At 50.5% G+C, this 23995-nt stretch overlaps 1 protein-coding gene across 7 annotated transcripts in view; it reads right to left on the bottom strand.

The window, feature by feature from the left end:
• LOC147114145 (teneurin-2-like) overlaps positions 1-23995 on the bottom strand; it is a 1360318-nt gene that overhangs the window by 65238 nt on the left and 1271085 nt on the right. For all 7 annotated transcript variants that reach the window (XM_085995783.1, XM_085995782.1, XM_085995780.1 and 4 more), the window contains 2 exons: positions 3324-3467; positions 93-342 (listed from right to left, as the gene is read on the bottom strand). In XM_085995783.1, coding sequence (XP_085851909.1) covers positions 93-342; positions 3324-3467 — 394 coding nt within the window. The remainder of the gene's footprint in view (positions 1-92; positions 343-3323; positions 3468-23995) is intronic.

Below are 23995 nucleotides of genomic sequence, written 5' to 3' on the forward strand. Positions count from 1 at the left end.
AATCACAGGCAAATTCAGTCACAGAGCTCAAGCCAATAATGCAGCAGACCAGAAACCTCCAGGTGACAGTGATTTATTACCATGTCTCCTACCTCAGCTCCAGGATACTGGTGACATTCTTGGCAGGAAAAACACGTCTGATAAAGTTGAAATCTCCAATGTACAGACTGCCGTCTATACCAACAGCCAAGGCCACAGGGGCCAGGAGCTTGTTTCCATCAGCAAGGCCATTGCAACTGGGGCAGGAGATGCTCCGTCTGCGTCCATTCCCCATGATGCTGCTGATCACTGCCGGCTGCTGGGATAGAAACTGGTTTTCTCCATTTCCTTTGTGCAAGACACCTGATGAGCAGAGATAGAATGGGTTAGCATTAACATTTTACAATGAACATTTATCTCAACAGAATGAATGACAGCCAGCAGTAGAACGCCAGAGACTGATAAGGTTCATTGCAAAATGTGTTTCCAAAAGCCTGTGGGGTGGTGGGAGTGAATTATGGGGTTGAATCTTTTTATAGCATGCCACCATTCTCAAGTTGGTTATTCTATTTATAGCACCCAGTCAAAAAATAAAATTAAGGCTGGTGACATGCATTACCCTTGTGACTCAAAATTCTGTGACTTCATCAGCTAATCACACTTGGCCAAATTGTTAGTTCCCTGATTAAACTACACCTTGAGTACAGTGTCCAGTTTGTGTTGCAGAGAAACAAAGGAGGCATTCAAACATCGGAAGCAGTGCAGAGAAGAGAAGATTGATTCCTGGGATGAGAGGGCTGTACTATGATGAGAGATTGTGTAGAATGGGCCGATACTCTCCGGAGTTTAGAAGAATGAGAGGTGATCTCATTGAAATGTACAAGATTCTGAAGGGGATTGACAGGGTAGATGCTGAGAGGTTGTTTTCCCTGGCTGGAGTGTCTAGAACTAGGGGGCATAGTCTCAGGATAAGGGGTAGCCCATTTAAGACCGAGATGAGGAGGAATTTCTTCACTCAGAGGGTTGTGAATCTTTGGAATTCTCTGCCCTAGTGGGCTGTGAATGCTGAGTCTTTGAGTATATTCCAGGCTGAGATAGATAGATTTTTGGACTCTAGGGGAATCAAAGGATATGGAGATCGGGCGGGAAAGTGGAGTTGAGGTCGATGATCAGCCATGATCTTATTGAATGGCGGAGCAGGCTCAAGGGGCCGTAAGGCCTACTACTCCTGCTCTTATTTCTTATGTTCTTATAAGGCTAGTTTCTAGTGTCAAAAGGCATGAATTACATACAAACGTAAGACAGAGGATACGAAAAAACCAACTGGGGCATCCAACCTGTCCCATCCTGACATGATTCAGCTTTCTTATACCGTTAAGAGCCGCCCGCCCCCACTTCCCCCAGTCACACAATCTCCTGAAAAAAGCAAAATAATAGAACAATTCCGGAAGCACTTAAAAAAAGAAATTAGATGCAGCAATGGGGAGGGCACTGAAGGGACATCCTGGATGGATGAGTTCAGATGAGTCAATGGCCTTCCTCATGTGTAATTATCCTGTGTGATGTTACAAGTAGACATATTATTTATGAAGGCGCATTGCGCTGGAAGGGAACGGAAAGGTTAACGTGAATTCATGTCAGGCAGTAGAAAACTTACAGGCAAAAGGTAAGGCAGGAGGAGTGACTGGAAGGTATGAGAAAGACCTGAGAAGTGTCAGGCATTGGCCAGCCATTAGGACGCCAGGCATTCAGTATTAAAAGTATAAAGAGAAACAACTCCCTGAATCGGGATTGAGAGATTGGAATTAGCAGCAATACATCCACACCACTGGAACTTGAACTGAGGCTGACTTGGGCCTATTTTAGCACTTTGAGACCTACATCATTTATGCCCTCAAATTAAAATATTGTGTATATTTTAATCTTAGCAACAAAAATTGATTTGGCTGTGACAGACTTGTAGTCCACTATCATCTTGGAATGTGGAAATGTGATCATGTTCTTCACTATTGGGGATTTCTGCCCTTGAGGACAAACCCTGTCTACATGCACATTCAAATAAAAAGTAACAGAAAATATGTTTGATTTTAAAACAAAAATATAATCAACTAGTCCCTAAATGGTTAATCAATATAAAACACAATGGGGTAAAAATTGGGTAGCGCCCCGCGGGCACAGTAGTGCTAATTAGCGCCCCTGTGGCCAATTTTCCTAGGTAGTGCCCCGAGAGGGAGGAGGGGCACTACTGGAAGCGCCCCGCTTGGGGCGCTGTGAGCCAATATCGCGGCACTACATGCAGTAGCGCCATGCGCTGTGGCACGTCGTGCTGCGGTACTGCAAGCCTTCCTCTCCTTATTAAAAAGGAGGGGCCTGGCGCAGCACATCCCAGCGCCCAGCTGGGCCACCAGGGATTGGGAGTGCTGGCAAACGAGAGTGCCAGGCTCACAGAGAGCAGCCGGCACCCCGAGGGGGGGACTCTTCACGGGGGCAGGTGCTGGCAGGCGGCCAGCAACGAAAATGGCTGCCCGCCACCTCCCCTTTAACTAGCGCCGCCCCGGCCGCAGGTAGGCCCCCCTGACCCCGGCGGACGTAGCGTCCAGTGGTAAGTCGGGAGGGGGGGGGGCGCCACCCAATGTTACAGCTGGGGCACGAACAGGGCGCTGCGCACGGCAATGATGTCACCGCCAGCGGCGCTAACGTTAGCGCCGCCGCTAACCTCCCGCTGATTTTCACGCCCAGCCGTTTGTTATTAGGGCGCTACCGGGAGGCGCAAATCAACCGAATTTAGCCCCCAATCTATTTCGCTTCTCTGATTCAATGCTACGAGGAGATTTATTAGAGGTTTTTTTAGTTATGAAGGGTTTTGATAGTGAACTGGGAAAGACTATTTCCTCTGGTTGGGGATGAGGAGGTCAGCAATTTTAAATTTTTACGAAGAGAGTAAGGAGAGAGGCTAGGCGATATTTCTTTACATAGAGGGTTGTTGAAGCATGGAATATTTTGCCACAGTGAGTGTGTGAGGCAGGGACCTTTGCACCTTCTAAGGGAACAGTGGATAAATATTTGAAGTAGAGGAAGATACAGGACTATGGGAGAATGCAGGATTGGTTTTGGACTGCTGCAGCAAAGTTAGCACTGACACGATGGGCTGCCTGGCCTCCTTTTGTGCTGTAAACTTCCATGATTTTCCTCCCAAAAAGTAATTGTGTACATCAGATGTACTTGAAATAGTTGTAATATCTGTCAGAATCTAAATTAAGTTGTCACAGCATAATAGGTATTTGAAAGGATTGTGCATTACAAGAAATCATGTAGAATAAGCTATTAGAAATTAGCCAACCCACCACTCTTTACATTCAATGCATGGTGCTTATCCAGTGACCAACCACCCAGATTGGATGGATCCAGTTCATAGCCCTGCAGCAAGGCAGTTCTCTTCTCCCACAGTATAAGATTCGGACAAGATTCATATTCGTATCCAACAGACACTGGAAAAAACAGGCAAAGTTAAAGAAATTCAACTTACAGTATTTGTGGTTTTCACAATCATAATCATCTGTCAAAATTCAAGGTACATCTGTCCTCCCTTCTCGTCCCCCTTCCCATAGTGATTCAACATGTTGCACTGCAAAATCGATAAATCCTTCGAAGCCTGGGTAAGGTGCCAAGGAGAATATAGAGGAAGGTAGATACATTCACAAAACAAACTGCTACTCTTGCTAGTTCCCGAAATGACTGAGGTCTGGTACAAAATTGGTTGCTGGTTTGTTGGCTGAAAAATAGTGTGAGATCTATACTTGATCTATTTAAGGAGCTGTTGACCCAATCAAAGACAAAATAGAAATATCAAAAAGTTTAATGTTAGTCCTAGAGAGAAAATACTCAAGACAGCAGTCTCACTCCATACAGGTGCTTTACATAATAACCCAGTGCGGTAAATATGCTCGTGTTTGTTAATTTTTATAGGTTCTTAACTACTGTGAGCCACAGCCAGTTGCCAGGAGAAAAGGTGACTGTCCAGATTATGAGGATAATAAACCTTGCAAAAATAGATTCTTCGTGTCAAAAAATGTACGTAATGATATCCTATTATCTAAGGCTCTGTGTAAGACTGTGCGAAGTCAATTAAATCGTTCATCTCATATGAAAAGCTGTTCTTTCAAAGACAAATTCGGCTCTTAGATAATTCAGGAGATGGGCTTAAAATGCAATTATAACACAGAAAACTGTGACAGGTTGAGGACTTATTCAAGCATTCAATTTTTTCCTTTTTTTGACAGGAATAAAATTTAACATACAGCATCAACTTGATTAAAATAAACGAAAGAATTCCAAGTGGAGGATTTTAACCCTACCTGCCTGGCGACAGCCAGGTTAATGGCCAGTTAAACTGCTGACTTATCCTTCAATTTCTTGCCTGCTTCGCGCCAATCCCGATTGCGATTTTAACTGGGGCCTGAATGGGGAAGCCGGTATGGCTTTCCCACCGGGCTGAAGCTGGTCAGAAGAGGAGTGGAACGTGAAGAGGCCCTGAATGGTTAACTTTATTATTTGGTTTTGTGTGGTCAGGAGGAGCAGAAGTTTAGGAAAGTTTAGAACTTCTCTGCTCCCGTCGCAATACCCCGTGGCCCCATCCCCCCCTCCCCACCCCCAATAAGACTCTCCAGGAACCCCCTTCCCCGCACCTACCTGCATGTCGGCAGATGATTTCTGGACGCCGGCAGCAGATTCCCACCTGATCCTGGCAAGAAGTGGACCGGCAGCACGCTAATGGGCCCCGGGAGTTAATATAGGTTTGAGTTCTGCAGCAGCGGGTGAATTTCCAACTCGCCTCTCCAACCACCCGCCCGGAGTTAAAATAACATAAGAAATAGGAGCATGAGTAGACCATTTGGCCCTTCGAGCATGCTCCGTCATTCAATAAGATCATGGCTGATCTTCTACCTCATCTCCACTTTCCTGCACTATTTCTATATCCCTTGATTCCCTTAATATTCAAAAATCTATCGATCTCTGCCTTCAATATACTCAACGACTGAGCCGCCACAGCTCTCTGGGGTAGAGAATTCCAAAGATTCACCACCCTCTGAGTGAAGAAATTTCTCCTCATCTCAGTCCTAAATGGCTGACCCCTTATTCTGAGACTGTGACCCCTGGTTCGAGACTCCCCAGCCAGGGGAAACATCCTCCCAGCATCTACCCTGTCAAGCCCTGTAAGAAAAATAGGGGCCCAAAGAGATGTCTTTTAGTCAGAGGAAGCAAGTTTCTCATTCCCTGGGTTAAAATACAGCAAGTACCAAACATCATACATTAGTGGCAATGTAATTTTACCTAAATTACAAATGATTTCCCACATTTTATGAAAGAAACCTTCTGAGTCAGAGGTCCCCCAACCTGCAGAATACAGCAAATGTATAACTTGTGGTGTTTTTTCTCAGTTTTCTCCCCTCTCTTCCTCTCCTCATGGCATTAACTCCTTTCTTAGGGAACAGTTCCCTTCTCATACTTTACCCAAGAGGCCATTCTTTATGAATGAGCCTTAAAACTGAACCAAAGAGGTGTCTTTTAGTCAGAAGAAGCAAGTTTCTCACTTCCAGAGTCTGCTGAACTGCAGGGAGCATCACACTTCCAGCAGCGGTTACTGGATAGAAATCAGAAGCTGAAGCTTAGCAAATTTCCCCCCCTCTAACCAGTTAATATTGAAGCCAATTATAGCACCTCTATTGCTGTTGCAGCCGAGATTGGCTGGGGATTGAATCTGGCCGTTCCTGATCTGTACGGCTCAGCTACACACCCTTACTGTGCTGTTGGGAGAGTCACGTTTAACTGCACAGTCACGATGTACTTTTTATTTTTCAAATTTTACATCGACTGGAGCTGTTGCTGCTTACACGGGTTATAAACGATTTGGTGGTGGAGTCGGACACGCAGCTAAGTTTGCAGATGGCACCAAATTGGAAGGGGACAGGTTTCAAACAATAGGACAAAGCAAATTAAATACAACAGGATCTCAACAGGTCAGGATGGTTGGTTGATGAGTGACAAATGGCACTTAGTATGGACAAATTCAAGATAATGAGAACACAGAAGGGAAATAAGCAAAATTAAGATAAACTAAATGGGGCCAATATTCACTTTGGGAATGGGCAAAAAACTGGCGGATGTCCATTGGCTGCATGTCAGTCGTGGCTCATCAGCTCTGAGTCAGAAGGTTGTGGGTTCAAGCCCCACTCCAGAGACTTGAGCACATAATCGCTGCTGACACTCCAGTGCAGTGCTGAGAGTGTTGGAGGTGCCTCTTTCGGATGAGATGTTAAACTGAGGCTCTGTCTGCCCTCTCAGGTGGGATTAATGGGTTCCATGGCACTATTTCGAAGAAGAGCAGGGGGGTTCTCCCCAGTATCCTGGCCAATATTCATTCCTCAACCAACACCACTAAAACAAATGATCTGATCATTATTTCACTGCTGTCTATAGGACTTTGATATGTGCAAATTGGCTGCCGCTTTTCCTACTTCACAATAGTGACTGCACTTCAAAGTATGTCATTGACTGTAAAGCACTTTGGGGCATCCTGTGGTCATGAAAGGTGCTATATAAATGCAAGTCTGTCTTTCTTTTATGTTATACACCCCACACAATTTTCCTTTCCACAATGAAAAGGAATATTGGACAGAGTGTTGATTCACAACTGCCAGTTTTACACCAGCACCCAAAGTGAAGATGACCCCCCAATGATTCTAGGCTGTAGGACATAGCACAGGAGAGGGATCACAAGGTACTGGTGGACAGCTCACAGAAACCAGCAGTCCAGTGCAGGGCAGCAGTAAGGAAATCTAACTAGATCTTGGGACATATCGCCAGAGGAATAGAGCACAATCCCCAGGTGATAGTAAGTCTGTATAAATCACTGGTACGAGTGCACCTGGAGTACTATGTACAATTCTGAATGCTATATTGCAGCAAGTAATCCAGGCATTGGAGAAAGTGCAGAAGAGGGCAACCAATGCTTACTTGGCTGTAAGAAATTAGGGTTAGCTAAAAATATATATGGTTATGTGAATGAAACTGTAACACAAATAATAGTGTTTAAATGATTGTATTAGTGCTCGAGACAAGTAAGGGGTTAATGTATAAGTTGTGTTTAACTGGAACTGTGTAAGTTTTGTTTCCCTGGAGACTTGTATTAGACTTTGAGACAAAATGCCTGCAGTTACTTAGATTACATGAGGCATAACATCCCATACATAGCATGGCCCTGCCCTGCCAGGCTAGCTGTCTGTTCTTTGTAAGTTAGGGTTTTGACTTTGTTAATGTATCTTTAATTTGGCCAATAAACGCCCAACCTATGTTTCTTTCATTATTACTAATAACCATATTGTAGGAACGGAGGTTCCTAGCTGAATAAAGTATTCAACTCGATGAATCAAATCAACAGGTTTTAATGAACAACGAAGTTAGCAGGGAAACTACAGGAGAAACGGTATACAGGTCTATACAGCTTGCTGGGCACTCGACGACTACTGGAAGATTCTGGAAGCTGACGTCATGACGTCATCACGTTCTTTGTGCCACTGGTGGTCACGTGAGCAGCGTCATGACGTCATCACGTGGAGTGCAGGAAAACACCATACAGTACAGTTAACAGGCAGTTTAAAGGTTCAGTCCACGGTTGCGCTATACTGTAGTTAAAGGGATTATTAATAATTGTTCTGAGACCCTTGGTGGCTCTGCCACAGGCGCCCCCCCCAGAATCCACTTTAACAGACATTGTCAACCGAGTAGGAGGCTTAATGATCCTGGTGGAACGGCGGCGAAACTCAGGCAGCGGAAACGGGGCGTTATTCGAAGAACCAGAGCCGGATTGCGACAGAAGCGGCGTCTTGGGCGAGGCAGAAACGGTGGGCAGAGGTGCAGGCGCGTCGGGGGACGAATCGGGCTGTTCGACGGTGGGTTGATGCACAGCTGGTCTGGTGGCTAACGGTGGTCGGCCACGGCGAGGCGGTTGGGCAGCCACGACAGGCTCAGTCCGATCCAGGTGGGCTGGTTTGAGCCGGTCGACCGAAACAGTATCAGACTTTCCACCGACTTCGACTGTGAAGAACTTTTCCCCTGCTGAGATGACACGAAAGGGTCCGGTATACGGCGGCTTGAGTGGGTCTCTGTGACCGTCTTGCCGAATAAAGACATAGTCCGAACTCATGAGCTCTGTCGGAACGTGAGGCCTCTGCAGGTCGTGCTGCGAGGTTGGGATGGGCCGGAAATTCCTAGCCGCCTCCTGATGCAGTAGGAGCTGTTGAGTTGCGGACCATGGTTCGGTGCGTGGAGGTAGGAAGTCACCTGGCACTCTGAGTGTCTGGCCATAAACCAGCTCAGCCGATGAAGGCTCAAGATCCTCCTTTGGTGCAGTCCGGAGGCCGAGCATCACCCATGGGAGCCTATCCACCCAGTTGGGTCCTCGCAGGCTGGCACGGAAGGACGCTTTGAGGGACCGATGAAACCTTTCGCACAGGCCATTCGCCTGCGGATGGTACGCGGTGGTGCAGTGCAGCTTGGTACCCAGGCCTTGTGCCACTGCGTTCCACAGCTCTGAGGTGAATTGCGGATCGCGGTCCGAGGAGATGTCCGATGGCACCCCGAAACGAGCTACCCACGACGAAAGAAATGCCCTGGCTACGTCTGCTGCGGTGGTGGCGGCCAATGGAATCGCCTCTGGCCACCTGGTGGTTCGGTCTACGACTGTCAGGAGGTGTGTGAATCCACGTGACCCGGGAAGGGGGCCTACTAAATCCACGTGAACGTGGTCGAAACGGCGCTCAGGCACCGGGAAGTTTGCCAGCGGGGCCTTGACGTGACGATGAACTTTGGCCTTTTGGCAATTGACGCAATTGTTTGTCCAGTCCCGGACGTCCAGATGCATGCCTTTCCAAACCTTTCCAAATGAACTTGCGGGACATTAGCCGCTGAGAAGCCCGCATTCCCGGGTGAGATAACCCGTGGATTGCCTGGAATACCTTCTTGCGCCATTCGACCGGCACGATGGGCCGGGGCACTCCCATGGATGTGTCGCACAGGAGTGTGGTTCCTGCCTCTTGAAACGGCACGTCTGCAACCTGCCAACTGGAAGGCGTGGTCCTAAACGCTTGTACTTCTGGGTCTGCCAGTTGATCCCCTGCCAGTCCGGCGAAATCGATGCCCAGGTGGACTGCCTGGACTGGGACTCGGGAAAGGCAATCTGCCACGAGATTATCCTTGCCCGACACGTGCCGCAAATCCGTCGTGAATTCGGATATAAACGTGAGGTGGCACTGCTGCCGAGCTGACCAAGGCTCCGCCGCTTTGGCCATGGCGAAGGTGAGCGGCTTGTGGTCCACGAAAGCAGTGAACGGGCGGCCGTCTAGGAGGAAGCGGAAATGCCTGATGGCCAAAAACAGGGCTAGCAGCTCTCTGTCAAAAGTGCTATACTTTCGCTCGTTCTTGCGCAGTTGGCGGCTGAAAAAGGCTAACGGCTGCCAACCCCCGTCGACCCATTGCTCTTGAACTGCTCCGATGGCGTAGTCGGAGGCATCCGTAGTGAGGGCCACGGTCGCGCCCAGATGTGGGTGTGCCAGCATAGTTGCGTCTGCCAATGCCGCCTTGGTATCGCGGAACGCCTGGTCCATTTGCAGTGTCCAAGTGAGGACATCCTTGCCCGACTTTCCCTTTAGTGCTTCGTACAGCGGTTGCATCAGCCGGGCCACTTTGGGGATGAAACGATGATAAAAATTTACCATCCCCAAGAACTCTTGCAGGGATTTGACCGTGCGAGGCTGCGGGAATGCGGTAACTGCCTCTACCTTGGTGGCTAGTGGGACGGCGCCTTCTGGGGTAATCCTGTGTCCCAGGAAATCAATGCAGGATACTCCGAACGTGCATTTGGCCGGATTGACAATAAGGCCGTGTTGGCTGAGTCGGGCGAAAAGTGTATGTAAGTGGGCCATGTGAGCTGTCGAATCCTTACTGGCTATGAGGATGTCGTCCAAGTAGACAAAAATGAAGGGTAGGTCCCGTAATACAGAGTCCATCAAACGCTGGAATGCTTGAGCAGCATTTTTCAGGCCGAATGGCATGCGGAGGAACTCAAAAAGGCCGAACGGAGTGATGACTGCCGTTTTGGGGACGTCTGGAGGGTGCACCGGAACTTGGTGATATCCACGAACGAGATCCACTTTAGAAAATATAGCGTTTCCAGCCAGATGAGCCGAAAAATCTTGGATGTGGGGAATCGGGTACCTGTCCGGTGTCGTGGCATCGTTTAAGCGTCTGTAATCCCCGCAAGGACGCCATCCGCCGCCTGGTTTAGGGACTATGTGCAGTGGGGAAGACCAAGGGCTGTCCGAACGCCGGATGATCCCGAGGCGCTCCATGGTCTGGAACTCAGCCTTTGCGGCTGCCAGCTTGCCGGCTTCTAATCACCGCGCCCGAGCGTAAACGGGTGCTCCGGTCGTGGAGATATGGTGCTCCACCCCGTGCCGTGTGCTTGAAGCCGAAAAAGTGGGCCTGGTGAGCTCCGGGAATTCGCTGAGCAGGCGCGTAAAGCCGTCTTGCGACGGAACCGCGCAGGCCACCGACCAGGACACGGTGGTGCTGCGGTGGCAGGGCACTGCGTGGAATGTGGACGCATTAATGAGTCGGCAGCGTTGGACGTTGACCAGCAGACCGTTGGCGCAGAAAAAATCGGCCCCCAGGATGGCCTGTGAGACCTTGGCTGTAATAAAGTCGCAGACAAAACGTTGACCGGCGAAGGTTAAGTTTACCGTCCGTTTCCCGAACGTACGCATGGCCGCGCCATTTACTGCCACGAGGGAAGGCCCTTGGCTGCCGGATAGTAGGTCCAGCATTGAAGCTGGGAGGATGCAGCACTGTGATCCAGTGTCGCACAGGAACCGGCGGCCCGTAACGGAATCCGTAACATAAATGAGTTTGCCCGCTGAGCCCGCCGCCATGGCTAACTTGCTGTGCTTCTTAGACCTTGTCATCCGTCCGGGAGGACGCGGGCTTGTTGGAGTTTTTTTGTTTTTGTTTTCTTGAGGGAAACTGCAAGGAGGCCGGCAGCATTGAGCTTTGGCGCCAAAACGGGCGTGGTACGCGCACCATCCTGCTGGGGGTGGACTGGCTTTCTCTCGCATGGGGGAAAAGCGCCTCGCGGCTGCACAACATTGCTGAGTAACAGTAAATATCTTGTCTGCCTCTGCAGCGAGTTCAGCACCGTCTGTGATGGCTGTGTTGGCCAATGCCGCCTGAACCGGTTCGGGTAGCTGGCAGAGGAAAAGCTCACGGAATAAAAAGCATTGGGGTTCCGCACCCAACAGCGTGAGCATTTGACTCATCAGCTCTGACGGTTTTGAGTCCCCGAGGCCGGGCATGGAAATAAGCTTGCGTGCCCGCTCCGACTTATTAAGATCAAACACCTGTAGCAAACGGGCTTTAACCGCTTCGTACTTGCCCTCCTCCGGTAGGCTTCCAAGGATGCTGACGACCCGCGAGGCCGTGGCACTGTCGAGAGCGGCAACCACGTAATAATAACAGGTCGCATCCGTTGTGACCTCCCGGAGAGCGAACTGTGCTTCTGCCTGGAAAAACCATGCTGCTGGCTGCTGTTCCCAGAACTGCGGCAGTTTAAGGGCGACGGCGTTCGTGTTCATCCTCGACGAAAGTTGTCCGACGAGATCGGGGTCACCAATGTAGGAACGGAGGTTCCTAGCTGAATAAAGTATTTGACTTGATGAATCAAATCAACAGGTTTTAATGAACAACGAAGTTAGCAGGGAAACTACAGGAGAAACGGTATACAGGCCTATACAGCTTGCTGGGCACTCGACGACTACTGGAAGATTCTGGAAGCTGACGTCATCACGTTCTTCGCGCCACTGGTGGTCACGTGAGCAGCGTCATGACGTCATCACGTGGAGTGCAGGAAAACACCATACAGTACAGTTAACAGGCAGTTTAAAGGTGCAGTCCGTGGTTGCACTATGCTGTAGTTAAAGGGATTATTAATAATTGTTCTGAGACCCTTGGTGGCTCTGCCACAATATTATAATACTATGGTAGAATTTGTTTAACAGAACTGCTTGCGAAGATAATTAAAAGTTAATTAGTATAAAGGACATAGAATAGACGGAATTTATGGGAGCTAAGGTTCCATCTCAGGATGGAACGGTCTGTTAGATTAAGGGGAGATAGTTTGGCTAGCGGCTGGTTGAGCAGACAGCTCTAGCTTGGGGGCCTCTGATTTAATGGCCCAAAGCTGTGCCCAGTACACGCACTGGCTGCACCAGGGGGAACAAGGCAGGATGAGATAAGAGACTATGGGGGAAACGCGAACTTCGCCGGAACACTACTTTTAGCGCCCCGAAAAATTACTACCCCCACAGCTGAAATTCATCGGTAGCACCCCAAGAGAGAAGCGGGGTGCTACTGGAAGTGCCCCGCCTCCCTCTTGGGGCACTGCGAGTGAATATTGCGCGCTATGTGCCCTGGTACTGTAGGTCTTCCTCCCCTTCTTAAAGGGGAGGGGCCTTGCGCAGCACGACCTGGGGCCGAGCTGGGTCACCGGGGATCAGAGTGTTGGCAAAAGAGCCCCGCTCTCAATAGAGGTGCTGGGCTCACGGAGCGCAGCTGGCACTCCGCGGGGGGGGGGGGGGGGGGGGGGCTTCAGAGGAGGCCGGGGACGGCAGGCTTGCCAGCAACAAAAATGGCCCCCTGGCACCTTCCCTTTAATTAGCACCGCCCCGGCCACAGGTAGGCCATCCTGACACCGTCTGACATAGCGTCCGACGGTAAGTCAGGGGGTGCTACCGAAGATCGTGGCCGGAGCACGAGCGGGGCCCTGCGCACGGCGATGATATCATCGCTGGTGGCACAGTGCCGCGGAGCGCTAACGGTTACCACCGCCGCTAACCTCCCGCTGAATTTTGCGGGCAGCGTTGGCGGTGTTGCGCCCGGGCACTAGTTGGTCCTAAGAGGGCACTAACGGGAGGCGCAAAGCAGCTGAATTTTTAGGCCTATAGCTTTGGAAGGAAAGGGCCGGATGAGATAAGGGAAGACAGTCCTCATCATGCTGTAGGGTCATGATTGGTCAAGTATAGAAAGCATGTGCAATGGTTGTGAAGACCCCTTGAGGGAGGGTCTTCATCAGTAAGTTTAGACAAAGAGCTCGACATGCCATTGGGCACCTTGTTTTAAGGGGATCCTCTATAGGTTAAATGGTCCTGTCCATTATTCTACCTCAGTCCCACCTCTAAAAAGAGAATAAAAGGAAAAGCTGAAGAACTCTTAGCTCAGACCGTGGAGTGAGGGGCTCCCAAGAGTGAGTTGGTGGTCTAACACTCTTCAGAGAGTGGACACATGCGGACCCTAGTTGAATACTCTTGGGTTGTTCAGAGAAAGATAGAGCGACACATGAGACAAGAAGGTGGACAAATAAGAAGAGTTGTTCGTGCACGCCGATCGGGTCCGGTACCAACTACTTGTCACGGTCGTATGTTTTTGCTGTATAGCTAGCGTGTTATATTCCATCCTAAACTCCGATTAAACACAATGGGCTAGATTTTCAGTATAGACAGTTTTGGGGCGCTAACCTTAGCGCCCGCCCGAAGTTAGCGCCCGCCCCAAAGTAGCGCCCCGTTGCCGGAAATTCAGTGGCTTCGCCCTAAGAGATTGGTGGAGCGCTAAAAGAGGCGTTCCACTCCTATCTTTAGGCGCTAAGCCGGCGGTCCAGAGGGATAGCGCCCAGGCGGGGCGCAGCGCGGGTGCGGTCATTTTTGGACTGACAGCAGACCCCGTGGCGCCGACCAGCTCTTAAAGGGGGAAGGGACGAATTGGTCTGCTGCCACGCCCTGCACACTGCAGCCTTGCAAAGAGGCCTCAACACTGCTGCTCAGCCCCAGGGAGTCATGGCAACGCCAGAGAAGGCCCGTCAGCGTGCCCTGCGCTTCTCAGAGGGTGATCTGGACATAATGGTCACAGCTCTGGAGGTGAGGCGCAAGATCTTGTTCCCAGAGAGTGGGAGGATCCAACCCACCACGACTACACCAAAGCCTGGAAGCAGATCGCCCAGAGGGTGACGTTCACCGGCGATGCCCCCAGGACCCACAAACAATGTCGTAAAAAATACAACGATCTGACCAGGATTGTGAAGGTGAGTAGCCTTTCCAGTCTCCTCCTCATTCTTGCATGTACACCTGACATGATGGGCAAAGGGAGCTGAAAGTCCTATTGGCCAGCCCTCAGCCAGCAGCATTGGGACAGTCATGAGCATCACATGGCCATTCGGCACTCTACACTTTGTCCAAGCTATTCCACCATGGGAGGCAGTGCACACTACATCAGGGCTTCACTCTGTCCACGCTATTCCACCATGGGAGGCAGTGCACACTACATCAGGGCTTCACTCTGTCCACGCTATTCCACCATGGGAGGCAGTGCACACATCAGGGCTTCACTCTGTCCACGCTATTCCACCATGGGAGGCAGTGCACACTACATCAGGGCTTCACTCTGTCCACGCTATTCCACCATGGGAGGCAGTGCACACTACATCAGGGCTTCACTGCGCACTTACAGCCCGTCCTTTCTCTTGCAGGCTAAAGTAGCGTTTAATCGCCAGGCGCGTGCCAGGGGTGGCCGCGCCAAGCTGCAGAAGCTCACTCGGCTGGAGGAGCGCGTGTGTGTGCTCATGGGAGCCCGTGTGATTGTCCCCACAGTGTGCGGAGTATCCGACCCTCCACTGCCCGGCAATGGTAAGGACCTCGCCTTTTGGCCCTCTCGCGTCGCACTGGCCCATCCGAGCTACCTCCTTTGCCACTGTCCCACCAATGCGCTGAATGCCACCAGTCCTAACTCCCTCGCTGACGCCGTCTCCTCACTCTGAAGCTACTCTTGTGCATTCCTGCTTTCAGCTGGTGACGACCAGGACCCTGAAGCTGCCAGTGACAGCACCTCCGACCAGGAGGAGGAGGAGGAGCAAGCCGGACCTTCGGGGGAACAGTCACATCCCGCAGGAGAGGAGGAAATGCTTGACACCTCCTCACTGGACGAGTGCCTGGGGGAACTGTCGCAGGGCAATGCAGCTTCTGGGACCAGTGGTGTCCAGCCACCCAGGAGCCGTGCGCGTGGCCCGCGGCCTTCCCCCCAAAGGGGGGAAGGATCAGAGGGGAGTGCTGCTGTTCGGCACACTCGCCGCCACCAACGCGGCAAGGGTCCCCTAGTTCGGCCCCCTCCTCCCCAGCGGGAGAGTTGCGACTCCAGTCCGGACACCTTCACCTCGGAGGAGGTGCGGAAGCTGGATAAGATGGCCGAGGATTCGGACCGGCGCCACACGGAGCTCATGAGCGTGGTGGGGCGCATGCCTGAGGCCATCGAGTCGCTGGCGACCAGTGTGCGCGAGTTCGGGGCAGCAACTGCCGCGAGTGGCCGCATGCTGACTGATGCCGTCAAGACCCTGACGGCTGTGATGCGCGCGCACAGCAGGACCACAGGGGCATTCACTGCTGCCACACGCGCTGTCTCAGGCAGGCATCGCCAGGGCAGCCGCTGCGCTGGACCATCCCAGCAAGCCGCCCCTCGGCTGATTGTTGCGGATCCTGCAGTGCGGGCCCGGCCGAGTGCCACCGCGCCACAGCACCAGCCAGCGCATCCCACACGCCAGCTGGCCCACATTGCGCCATCCGTCGCCGCCATTCCCCCACTGGGGTGTCAAGGGCAAGCGGCTGCAGCTGATGGTGGCCAGGCTCAGGTGCGCCACTCAGCAGACGGCCCCTCGAGGCCCAAACGCCGTGTAGGCCGCCCCCCAGCGGCATCTGGCGGAAGGGCATCTGAGCCTCAGGCACCTTCCCCCAGCCTCGCAGCAGCCACTGGGCAGAGCTTGCGAAGGAGCAGCAGGCCGGGCAGGGGAGGCAAAAGGCTGGGCAAGGTCTCGCCCTCGCAGGCCACTCAGTAGAGGGTGTGCGCAGCTTTCCTTTTATATGGCGGTGGCCATCTTTATTTTGCCCATGGTTGTGTTGTTGGAGGGCTTATTTTTTGCGTTAGGCCGACGTTGAGGCCCGGTTTGAAGAAAGGTGGAGTGACTCCTCCCCAGTTTGTGGGAGTGAGTCGTTTGTTGGGCTTTTTGTGGGGCCCGTTTATTGTTTTTGGGGATTCATGTGGAAAGGGCTTTTCATTTTTGTGTAATAAAAAATTATCTTTATTCATGCAGTCTCCATGGTTGTTCTTCTTAGTGTTTGTTGGCTTCGCCGGCTGAGGGGTTGCGGAGCGGCTGCATTCATCTTCCCTCATGGCCCCTGGCCATTCCCTGACAGGGGGCTTAGAAGTACCGTGTAATAAGGTGGCGTCGTGCGGCCCTTGGCCCTGGTCGCTCCCTCCTGGGAACGTACTCCTGCTCCTCCTCCTCCTCCTCCTCATGCTCCTCCTGCTCCTCCTCCTGAGGTGCTGGTCCAACGTCAGGTGGCAGTGCCTGAGTCCTGCGGATAGCCAGGTTGTGTAGCATGCTGCAAACCACCACAAATTGGGAGACCCGGTCCGGCGAATACTGGAGAGCTCCTCCGGAGCGATCAAGGCAGCGGAACCGCTGCTTGAGGACCCCAATAGTTAGCTCGATGATGTTGCGGGTGGTTTGATGGCTCTCGTTGTAGGCCTCTTCAGCAGCGGTCCTGGGCGCGCGGAGCGGGGTCATGAGCCAGGTGCACAAAGGATAGCCTTTGTCCCCGAGTAGCCATCCTCTTGGGGGAGGCTGTGCCTGGAACATGTCATGCACAGTACTCTGCCGCAGGATAAAGGCATCGTGGCTGCTGCCTGGGAAGCTGGCATTGACTGCCATGATGCGCTGCTTGTGGTCACAGACCAGCTGCACATTCAGAGAATGGTAGCCCTTCCTGTTGCGATACTGCTCGCCATGCTCCAGAGGGGCCCGCAAAGCCACATGCGTACAGTCAATGGCGCCCTGCACCAAGGGGAATTCCCCGAGTCTGGAAAATCCCAATGCACGCTGATGCTGGCTCTCCAGGGCCATGGGGAAGGAGATGAATTGGCTTCTCCTTCTGAACAGTGCTTCGGTCACCTGGCGGATGCAGCGATGCGCGCCGTACTGGGAGATGTTTGCTATGTCCCCAGCAGCGTATTGGAAGGAGCCGGTGGCATAGAAGTTCAATGCCACCGTCACCTTCACTTCCACCGACAGAGACGTCCTGCACCTGAGCTTTGGCCGCAGATCTCGGCGAAGCAGGTGGCAGATCTCTGCAATCACCTCCTTTCGGAATCGGAGCCTTTTAACACATCGCGCGGCACTCATGTTTAGGTAGGAGCGCTGCTGGCGGTATAGCCTGACTGGGTAAGGCCTATGTGGCCGACGCCTGTAGCCCCCTCTGCCTCTAGCCAGGGCTGCCCCTCTCACAATGCGTCTGCGAGCCCTACGGACATGGAGCTGCAGCTCCGCGTTGGCACCCCATGCAACCCCCATCAAATCCTGGCAAACACTCTAATTTCCAAAAGGCCACTTGCAGCGCTCTGGCCTGAGTCCAAAAATACCTGGCTCTTGCTGCTTGAAACCAGTTAGCTATCCTCCTTGTTGTGTCTCCAGAAATGCGTTGCACAAGAGTGTTTTCTGAAAAAAGGCTGGCCTTTATACTGGAGAGTACGTCCCCTTTAATTTGCGCCCCCCGGGGCCCGCGCTGGTTGTGTTGCGTTCCTTTTTCCAAACGCTCCGGCCGCCAGCCGCACAATGGGGCGGTCCAACTGAAGTTTGGAATCGGGGCGCACAAAGGGCGTTGCACGAGGATGTGACGTCATTTTCTGCGCGCGCATCCGGGCGGGCGCTAAACTTTGCGCCGGCGCTAACGGGCAACTTAATTTGGGGCGGGGCGCAAACTGCGCTGCGCCCGGGCGCTACACGCCTAGCACCCGAAAAACACTTCTCTTAAGGCGCTAACTGCTGGCGCAAGCGACTGAAAATCTAGCCCAATATACCCACCAGATTGGTTTGCACTCGATCCTGTTTACCAGAGATACATGAATCTTTACATGGCTTAAAGCTTCTGAATAATGAGGAGAGGCTGAATGCTTGAAACTCTGAAGAGAAAACTCAACCAACAACAACAACAATGTGTATTTATATAGCGCATTTAATGTAGTAAAACGTCCCAAGGCGCGGCACAGGAGTATTTTATGACAAAAAATTTGACACTGATCCACATAAGGATAAATTAGGGCAGGTGACCAAAAGCTTGGTCAAAGAGGTAGGTTTTAAGGAGCATCTTAAAGGAGGAAAGAGAGGTAGCGAGGCGGAGAGGTTTAGGCAGGGAATTCCAGAGATTAGGGCCTAGACCACAGAAGGCACAGTCACCAAAGGTTGAGCGATTATAATCAGGGATGCTCAAGAGGGCAGAATTAGAGGAGTGCAGATATCTCGGGGGGTTGTGGGGCTGAAGGAGATTACAGAGATAAGGAGGGGCGAGGCCATGGAGGAATTTGAAAACAAGGATGAGAATTTTGAAATCGAGGCGCTGCTTAACCGAGTGCCAATGTAGGTCAGCGAGCACAGGAGTGATGGGCGAATGGGACTTGGTGCGAGTTAGGACACGGGTAGCCAAGTTTTGGATGACCTCAAGTTTATGTAGGGTGGAATGTGGGAGGCCAGTCAGGAGTGTGTTGGAATAGTCAAGTCTAGAGGTAACAAAGGCATGGATGAGGGTTTCAGCAGCAGATGAGCTGAGGCAGGGGCGGAGACGGGTGATGTTACGGAGGTGGAAATAGGCGGTCTTTGTTATGCTGGGGATATGTGGTTGGAAGCTCATTTCAGGGTCAAATATGACACCAAGGTTGCGAACAGTGTGGTTCAGCCTCAGATATTACTCAGCCGAGATATTATTTTGAAGCAAATAGATAAAAATCACGACAATATGCTCGAGATTGCTACAAACTCTACAAGCAGGGGACACGGGCTCTAGCTTTGAATAAGCAAGGTGTTCAGACAGGTTAGATTTAATTATTTTGTGCACAATGTGGTGAATGTTTAATGAACACTAGGGAGGAAATGGAATCAGATAGTTTGGAAACATGTAAAAAGAGAATTGGGTAAATATTTGAGAGAATAAGTGATTGAGCAACATTATTTTTTTGGAACTCGCCAAGCGGACTGCAGAATCTTTTGTAGTCCTACAGTTACCTATGTCTCAATGTAACTAGTTTTTGCGTTCATTTGGATATCTGTGCCTGATGTCAGCAGCCTTACTTCCACAATAAGAGCATATGGGGATATTCTTATGAAGATTTGCCAGATTAGTCTGTGTGCATGGCTGCCTTTGCAGAACTGGAGCTGATGGCCAATGCTCGTGTTGGTAGGTCACACAGAAAAACAAACAAAAGATTGCATTAGAGCCAACTGCAGCAGAGTCAGGTGACATGGCATGAATTTCTCCCTGCTGCTTGCCGGGGCATAGAAAACTGTTAAGCTATATTTTAAAAGAAAACTTTCTTCCAGCGCCACATCAGTGGATTTCCTGGGCTGAGAGGTTGCACAAGCAACCTGCTCCCAGGCAATGTGCCAGAACTCATCTTGAGCCAGACCTTCAGGAGGTATGGGAGGAACGGCGAGTGTGAATATTCCTGCTGATCTCCTCTCCTTTCCTATGTGGTAAGCACCTGACCTCCATGTCTTATTAGTCAGGGGGCACTGCTGCCATCACACCACTATATAAAGTATAAACATTTTGTGAAATAAGTCCAAAATGGAGCAGAATAAATTCAGAACAAGCTGTGTTTTTGGGAGGCCCGCATTCAATCTTAATCGCTGCACAAACACTGTAGAGGCGCACAAAGAGTAAAATACATTGAAATCATCAAGCACATTCTTGCTTTCTGTTATTTATTTTGCATTCTGATTATCAGAGATCTACAGGGAATCACAGTCACAAACTTTCACGGAGGCTTAATTCACTCTGCAAATATTAATGCCACATATTAATTGGAAAGTTTTCACTCTGATGTTTTTCAATATTTCTTTCATCAGGATTTGTGAAAGTAAACCATGAGCTTCTGTTGTTCAGAGCACATTATTTGAAGCGCTGAAACCTTTATTTCAACTGTATTGGCACATTTGAGTTTCAATTCACAAACGTCTGCTATTTAGCTCGCCTGACTGAAGAATTGAATGTGCCTCGCCGGCAATGGCCCTCAGGTAAGTCCCGGAGGAGGATGACAGCGGGAGGTGGCCTGAACACGGCCGGCAGGAGTGCTGTGGAGCTGGGAGCATCATTCCTATTTCTCCTGGCTCCACAGGAATTAAAGAATAAATAAACTTACCTTGTTAGTGGCAGCCGTTGGTTAGGCCGCATCCACAGCTAGAAAATCTGAGCGGAGTAGGCATCGGGTCTGCTCCCCTCAGGGCAGCCCAATTTCCCAGAGAGGATCTAAAACAGACATTAAGCCCCTCATTAGCAGCTGAGAGGGGCCCAACACCTGTTTCAGAAAGCCACCCTGGATGCCTGAAAAATGGCCTGACCCAATTTCGGGTTGAACGATTTTTGTGTGTCTTTGGGGTGCAAGATGTTGGTCCCCGAAATTGGGTCTAGTTGTACCCGTTATTTATCTGTAAAACGGGTGCAAATAGGTCCAATATCCACCCCATGATCTTAATCTTCATGGTGAGTAAGAAGTGTGTGAGCTCCTTGCACATTGCTGGAGGTGAGGGTGGAGGGGTGGGGAAAGGACTTTAAGGAGGTGGTTGCCATGGGGAAAAGAATGTGGAGGTTATCTTTGCTCTCCAGGATACTCCTGGAGTAGTGGGTGGTTTTGGCAGAGGAAGATGTGGTCTACTAGTGGTTGATATACTCCAGCCAGTTCTGGTGGCGAGTTATGCACCAGATACGCTCAAGTGTTCATCCCTTGGACTTGAAAGAGCGAAGATGGTGGCCATTCCCTGGGAAACTTCCAGGATGAAAGACAGTAAAGATTTTTCTGAGGATAGCTGGAGGTGAGGGAGTGATTAAGTACATTGATGGCTGCATAAGTATTGTGGCGAATAGAGGGTCAAAGGTTAGACAGTTGGGAGTTTGAAAGTTTTTCCTGTGGTGGATGCAGAAGGAAATGAGGTTGGAAGGGGTTCGGGGAGGATAGTGAGGGATACAAGGAAGAGGTCAGAGATGGCCTGGCCAGTGATTAAGGCCATGGAAGTAGAGAGGCCATGGGATGGTGGTGAATATGGGTAGGAGAGTTATATATGGAGGGAGAGTTTAGGGAGGGCAGTGAATTCAGAGGCAAGCAGAGCTGAGATGGAGATTGAAATCACTGAGGATGAGGAGTCTCTCAGTGCAGAGGCTGAGAGGAAAGGAGGGTGGATATCTTGGTGAAAAACATGGGGTGGGGCTTGAAGGGGCGGTAGACAACAAGGATTTTAAAGGAGATATGAGAGGGTAGGAACAAGGTGAGGCGTTCGGAGGAGAAGGTGCCAGAAAAGCAGGGGGAGAGACCAAGGTGTGACTTGGTGGTAAGGGACATAGCTCCACCATGGAATTTGGGTGGGGTAGGTGGTGGAAAGTATAGCCAGGTGGAGAGGCTTCAGTAAGGGGCAAGATGTCGCCACCCATGAGCCAGGTTTCAGTCAAAACCAGAATGCCAATGCAATCATTCACAATAACGTCATAGATGGCAAGGGCCTTGTTTGCGAGTGAGCGGACATTTTGGAGGGTTATTAGCCTATGGGAAGCAGGCTCCTGGTCCCTGCTGGGGAGTTGCACCTATCTGGGCATGGGAAAATGTTGCTGCAGCATTGTTTGCTGCAAGAGGCAGCCTGCAAAAAGCAGCAGGGCAGTGGGGACACTGTGATACACACCCCCTCTCCAATTTGCTTTCCACCCCCACCAGCCCTAAATTTGTCAAAAGATCTGCAAGATTGAGGCAGAATGCTTAACCTATTCTTTATAAATGTCTTTATGATCTTGTCACATGTTGCGGACAGAAGTCTCTGTGAAAGATGCTGCCAGTTTGTACAGAATTAACAGCAGTTTTGTGCTGTGGACTTGTGCCCGCTAAACAATACATTCACCAGGTTAGTTTTTCCTACATGGTGCAGTTCACACCCCGACAATCAGCACTGCAGTATGCCTGCAAGGAGGTGGAGCGAAGTTTCAGGCCATAGCCGATTGTTATGGTCACTGGGATATGCTGGTCCTGTGCTGCAAGGTGGCTGTTGGGTGTCCTTGCAATAGGTGGCAGAGTTCTGAAACTGGCTTTCTGACAACCCAGACCCTTGTGAAGCCACTTCCCCACAGTCACTGCCAGGTAGTTGTGCTGGGGCCTGCAGATACGGTGAATTACATGTGGCTATGTGGGTACTGGCAGGTGGCCGCTAAGTATCTCTCATGCAGCCTAATCTGTTATTAATCCAATGACCCCGCGCTTCAAAAATATTTCAGGTAATGGATTTCTGTTGGGAAACCCATTGATGCTAGTCATGATGCTGAGGGGGTGGGGGGGGGGGGCGGGAATTAAGTTTCTAAGTGCCAGTGGAAAAATTAATTTAAAAATGGACTATAAAATGTTGATATTAGTGTTTTTCCTCATGTCCTTCTGTACAGTACCATTACCTAACAATTCCAGAAACCTATTTCACATGGGCATGCTAGATCTTGGGGAATATCGTGCAAAATGTCCAGCTCCCAATTAGCATTTAAATGAGGATCATGCTTGCTTGAAGCGAGGGTTTCCACGTTGGTATTTTCCGCGCCCTTCCCCTCAATGTGTGTGTGTTTTAAAGTGGGTGAAGATCTGGTGTAACATATCTGCCTGATTGGAAACTTCCTGCCACACTGTCCATGCTGCGAAAGTTCACAGGAGACTTGCTACCAATCAGTCAGGGGCCGGATTCAAATGCAGATCCCAAAGGTGAAAAGAAAGTTGCTTTGAAATCACGTTGTACAATATTAATAACAAACAGTTTCCTATTTACTTTAAATGAGATGATGCCTTTGCTGAAATACTGAACAGGAAAATTCCATATGACTGCATCAACGTGCTTGTCGCTAATATTGTGATCGCTAACTATGATACTCAGCCCTCTTTCCCAACAGAGTCCATTCTGACTTTGGTAACTGAGTAAAATTCATTAACTCTGGAATCTTGATAACAGCGAATCAATAATTTTGCAGCCTTCTGCACAAATTGCCCTTTCCTGTCCATCAACATTATTCACCTTGTAAGAATTGGACAACAGGCAAGGACTAAAGAATTGAACCAGATTCTTCAGTTATAGGGGGAGAAATTCAATTCATGCCGGTTTCCGACTCGAAGTAGGTGGTGCAATTCCGACGTGCGCCCGAAGACCTTGGCAAGAAGCCCAGGCCTCAGTTGAATTAAACCGGCGAGCTGCAGATGTTATTTGGGCATCTGGATACGGCGCGTGGGTCGGGGGCTCAGGAATTTCAACCAGCTCTGATACCAAGCAGACCTGCTGCTAGATCCTGGAGGGTGGGGGGGGGGGGGAGGGGGACAAGCCTGGACTGGCAGTGACCCGCAGTATTTTTGTGGAGGCGGGGGTAGCACTCCTGCTCCTTTTGGCTGCGTGGAAATTAAACTATTTAAAAGGTTTGCTTACCATTTTTGTGGGTAGCCTTCAGTGGTCCCTTTAAGGACCGCTGGTTAGGCCCCTGAAGAGCCAGAACCACTAGATGGAGCACACTCAGCACAAGCTCCAACCATCTGCTCATCACATTTACATTGCGGGCATAAAACCAGCACTGCAACCCTGATTTGCATATTGAGGTGAGCGACATGGAGAAGTCACCGGCTTGCAATTTGGCCACAAGAGATCGTGACCTGAAATTCATACCTCCAAACTTAAACTTTTCACTCAAAAAACGGGCAGAACGAGGTTAAATTCCTCCCCCACCCTGCTTTATTTTCTTTTTAAGTTTATTTCTCATAACAAGTCAAAGTGTTACTGTCACAGGCTGAAGGTGGCAGTATGAGCCTCAGCTTCAGCAGC

The sequence above is a fragment of the Somniosus microcephalus genome, chromosome 8 (genome assembly GCF_052327205.1).
Source record: "Somniosus microcephalus isolate GS21.2 chromosome 8, FLI_Smic_1.0, whole genome shotgun sequence".
NCBI lineage: Eukaryota > Metazoa > Chordata > Chondrichthyes > Squaliformes > Somniosidae > Somniosus > Somniosus microcephalus.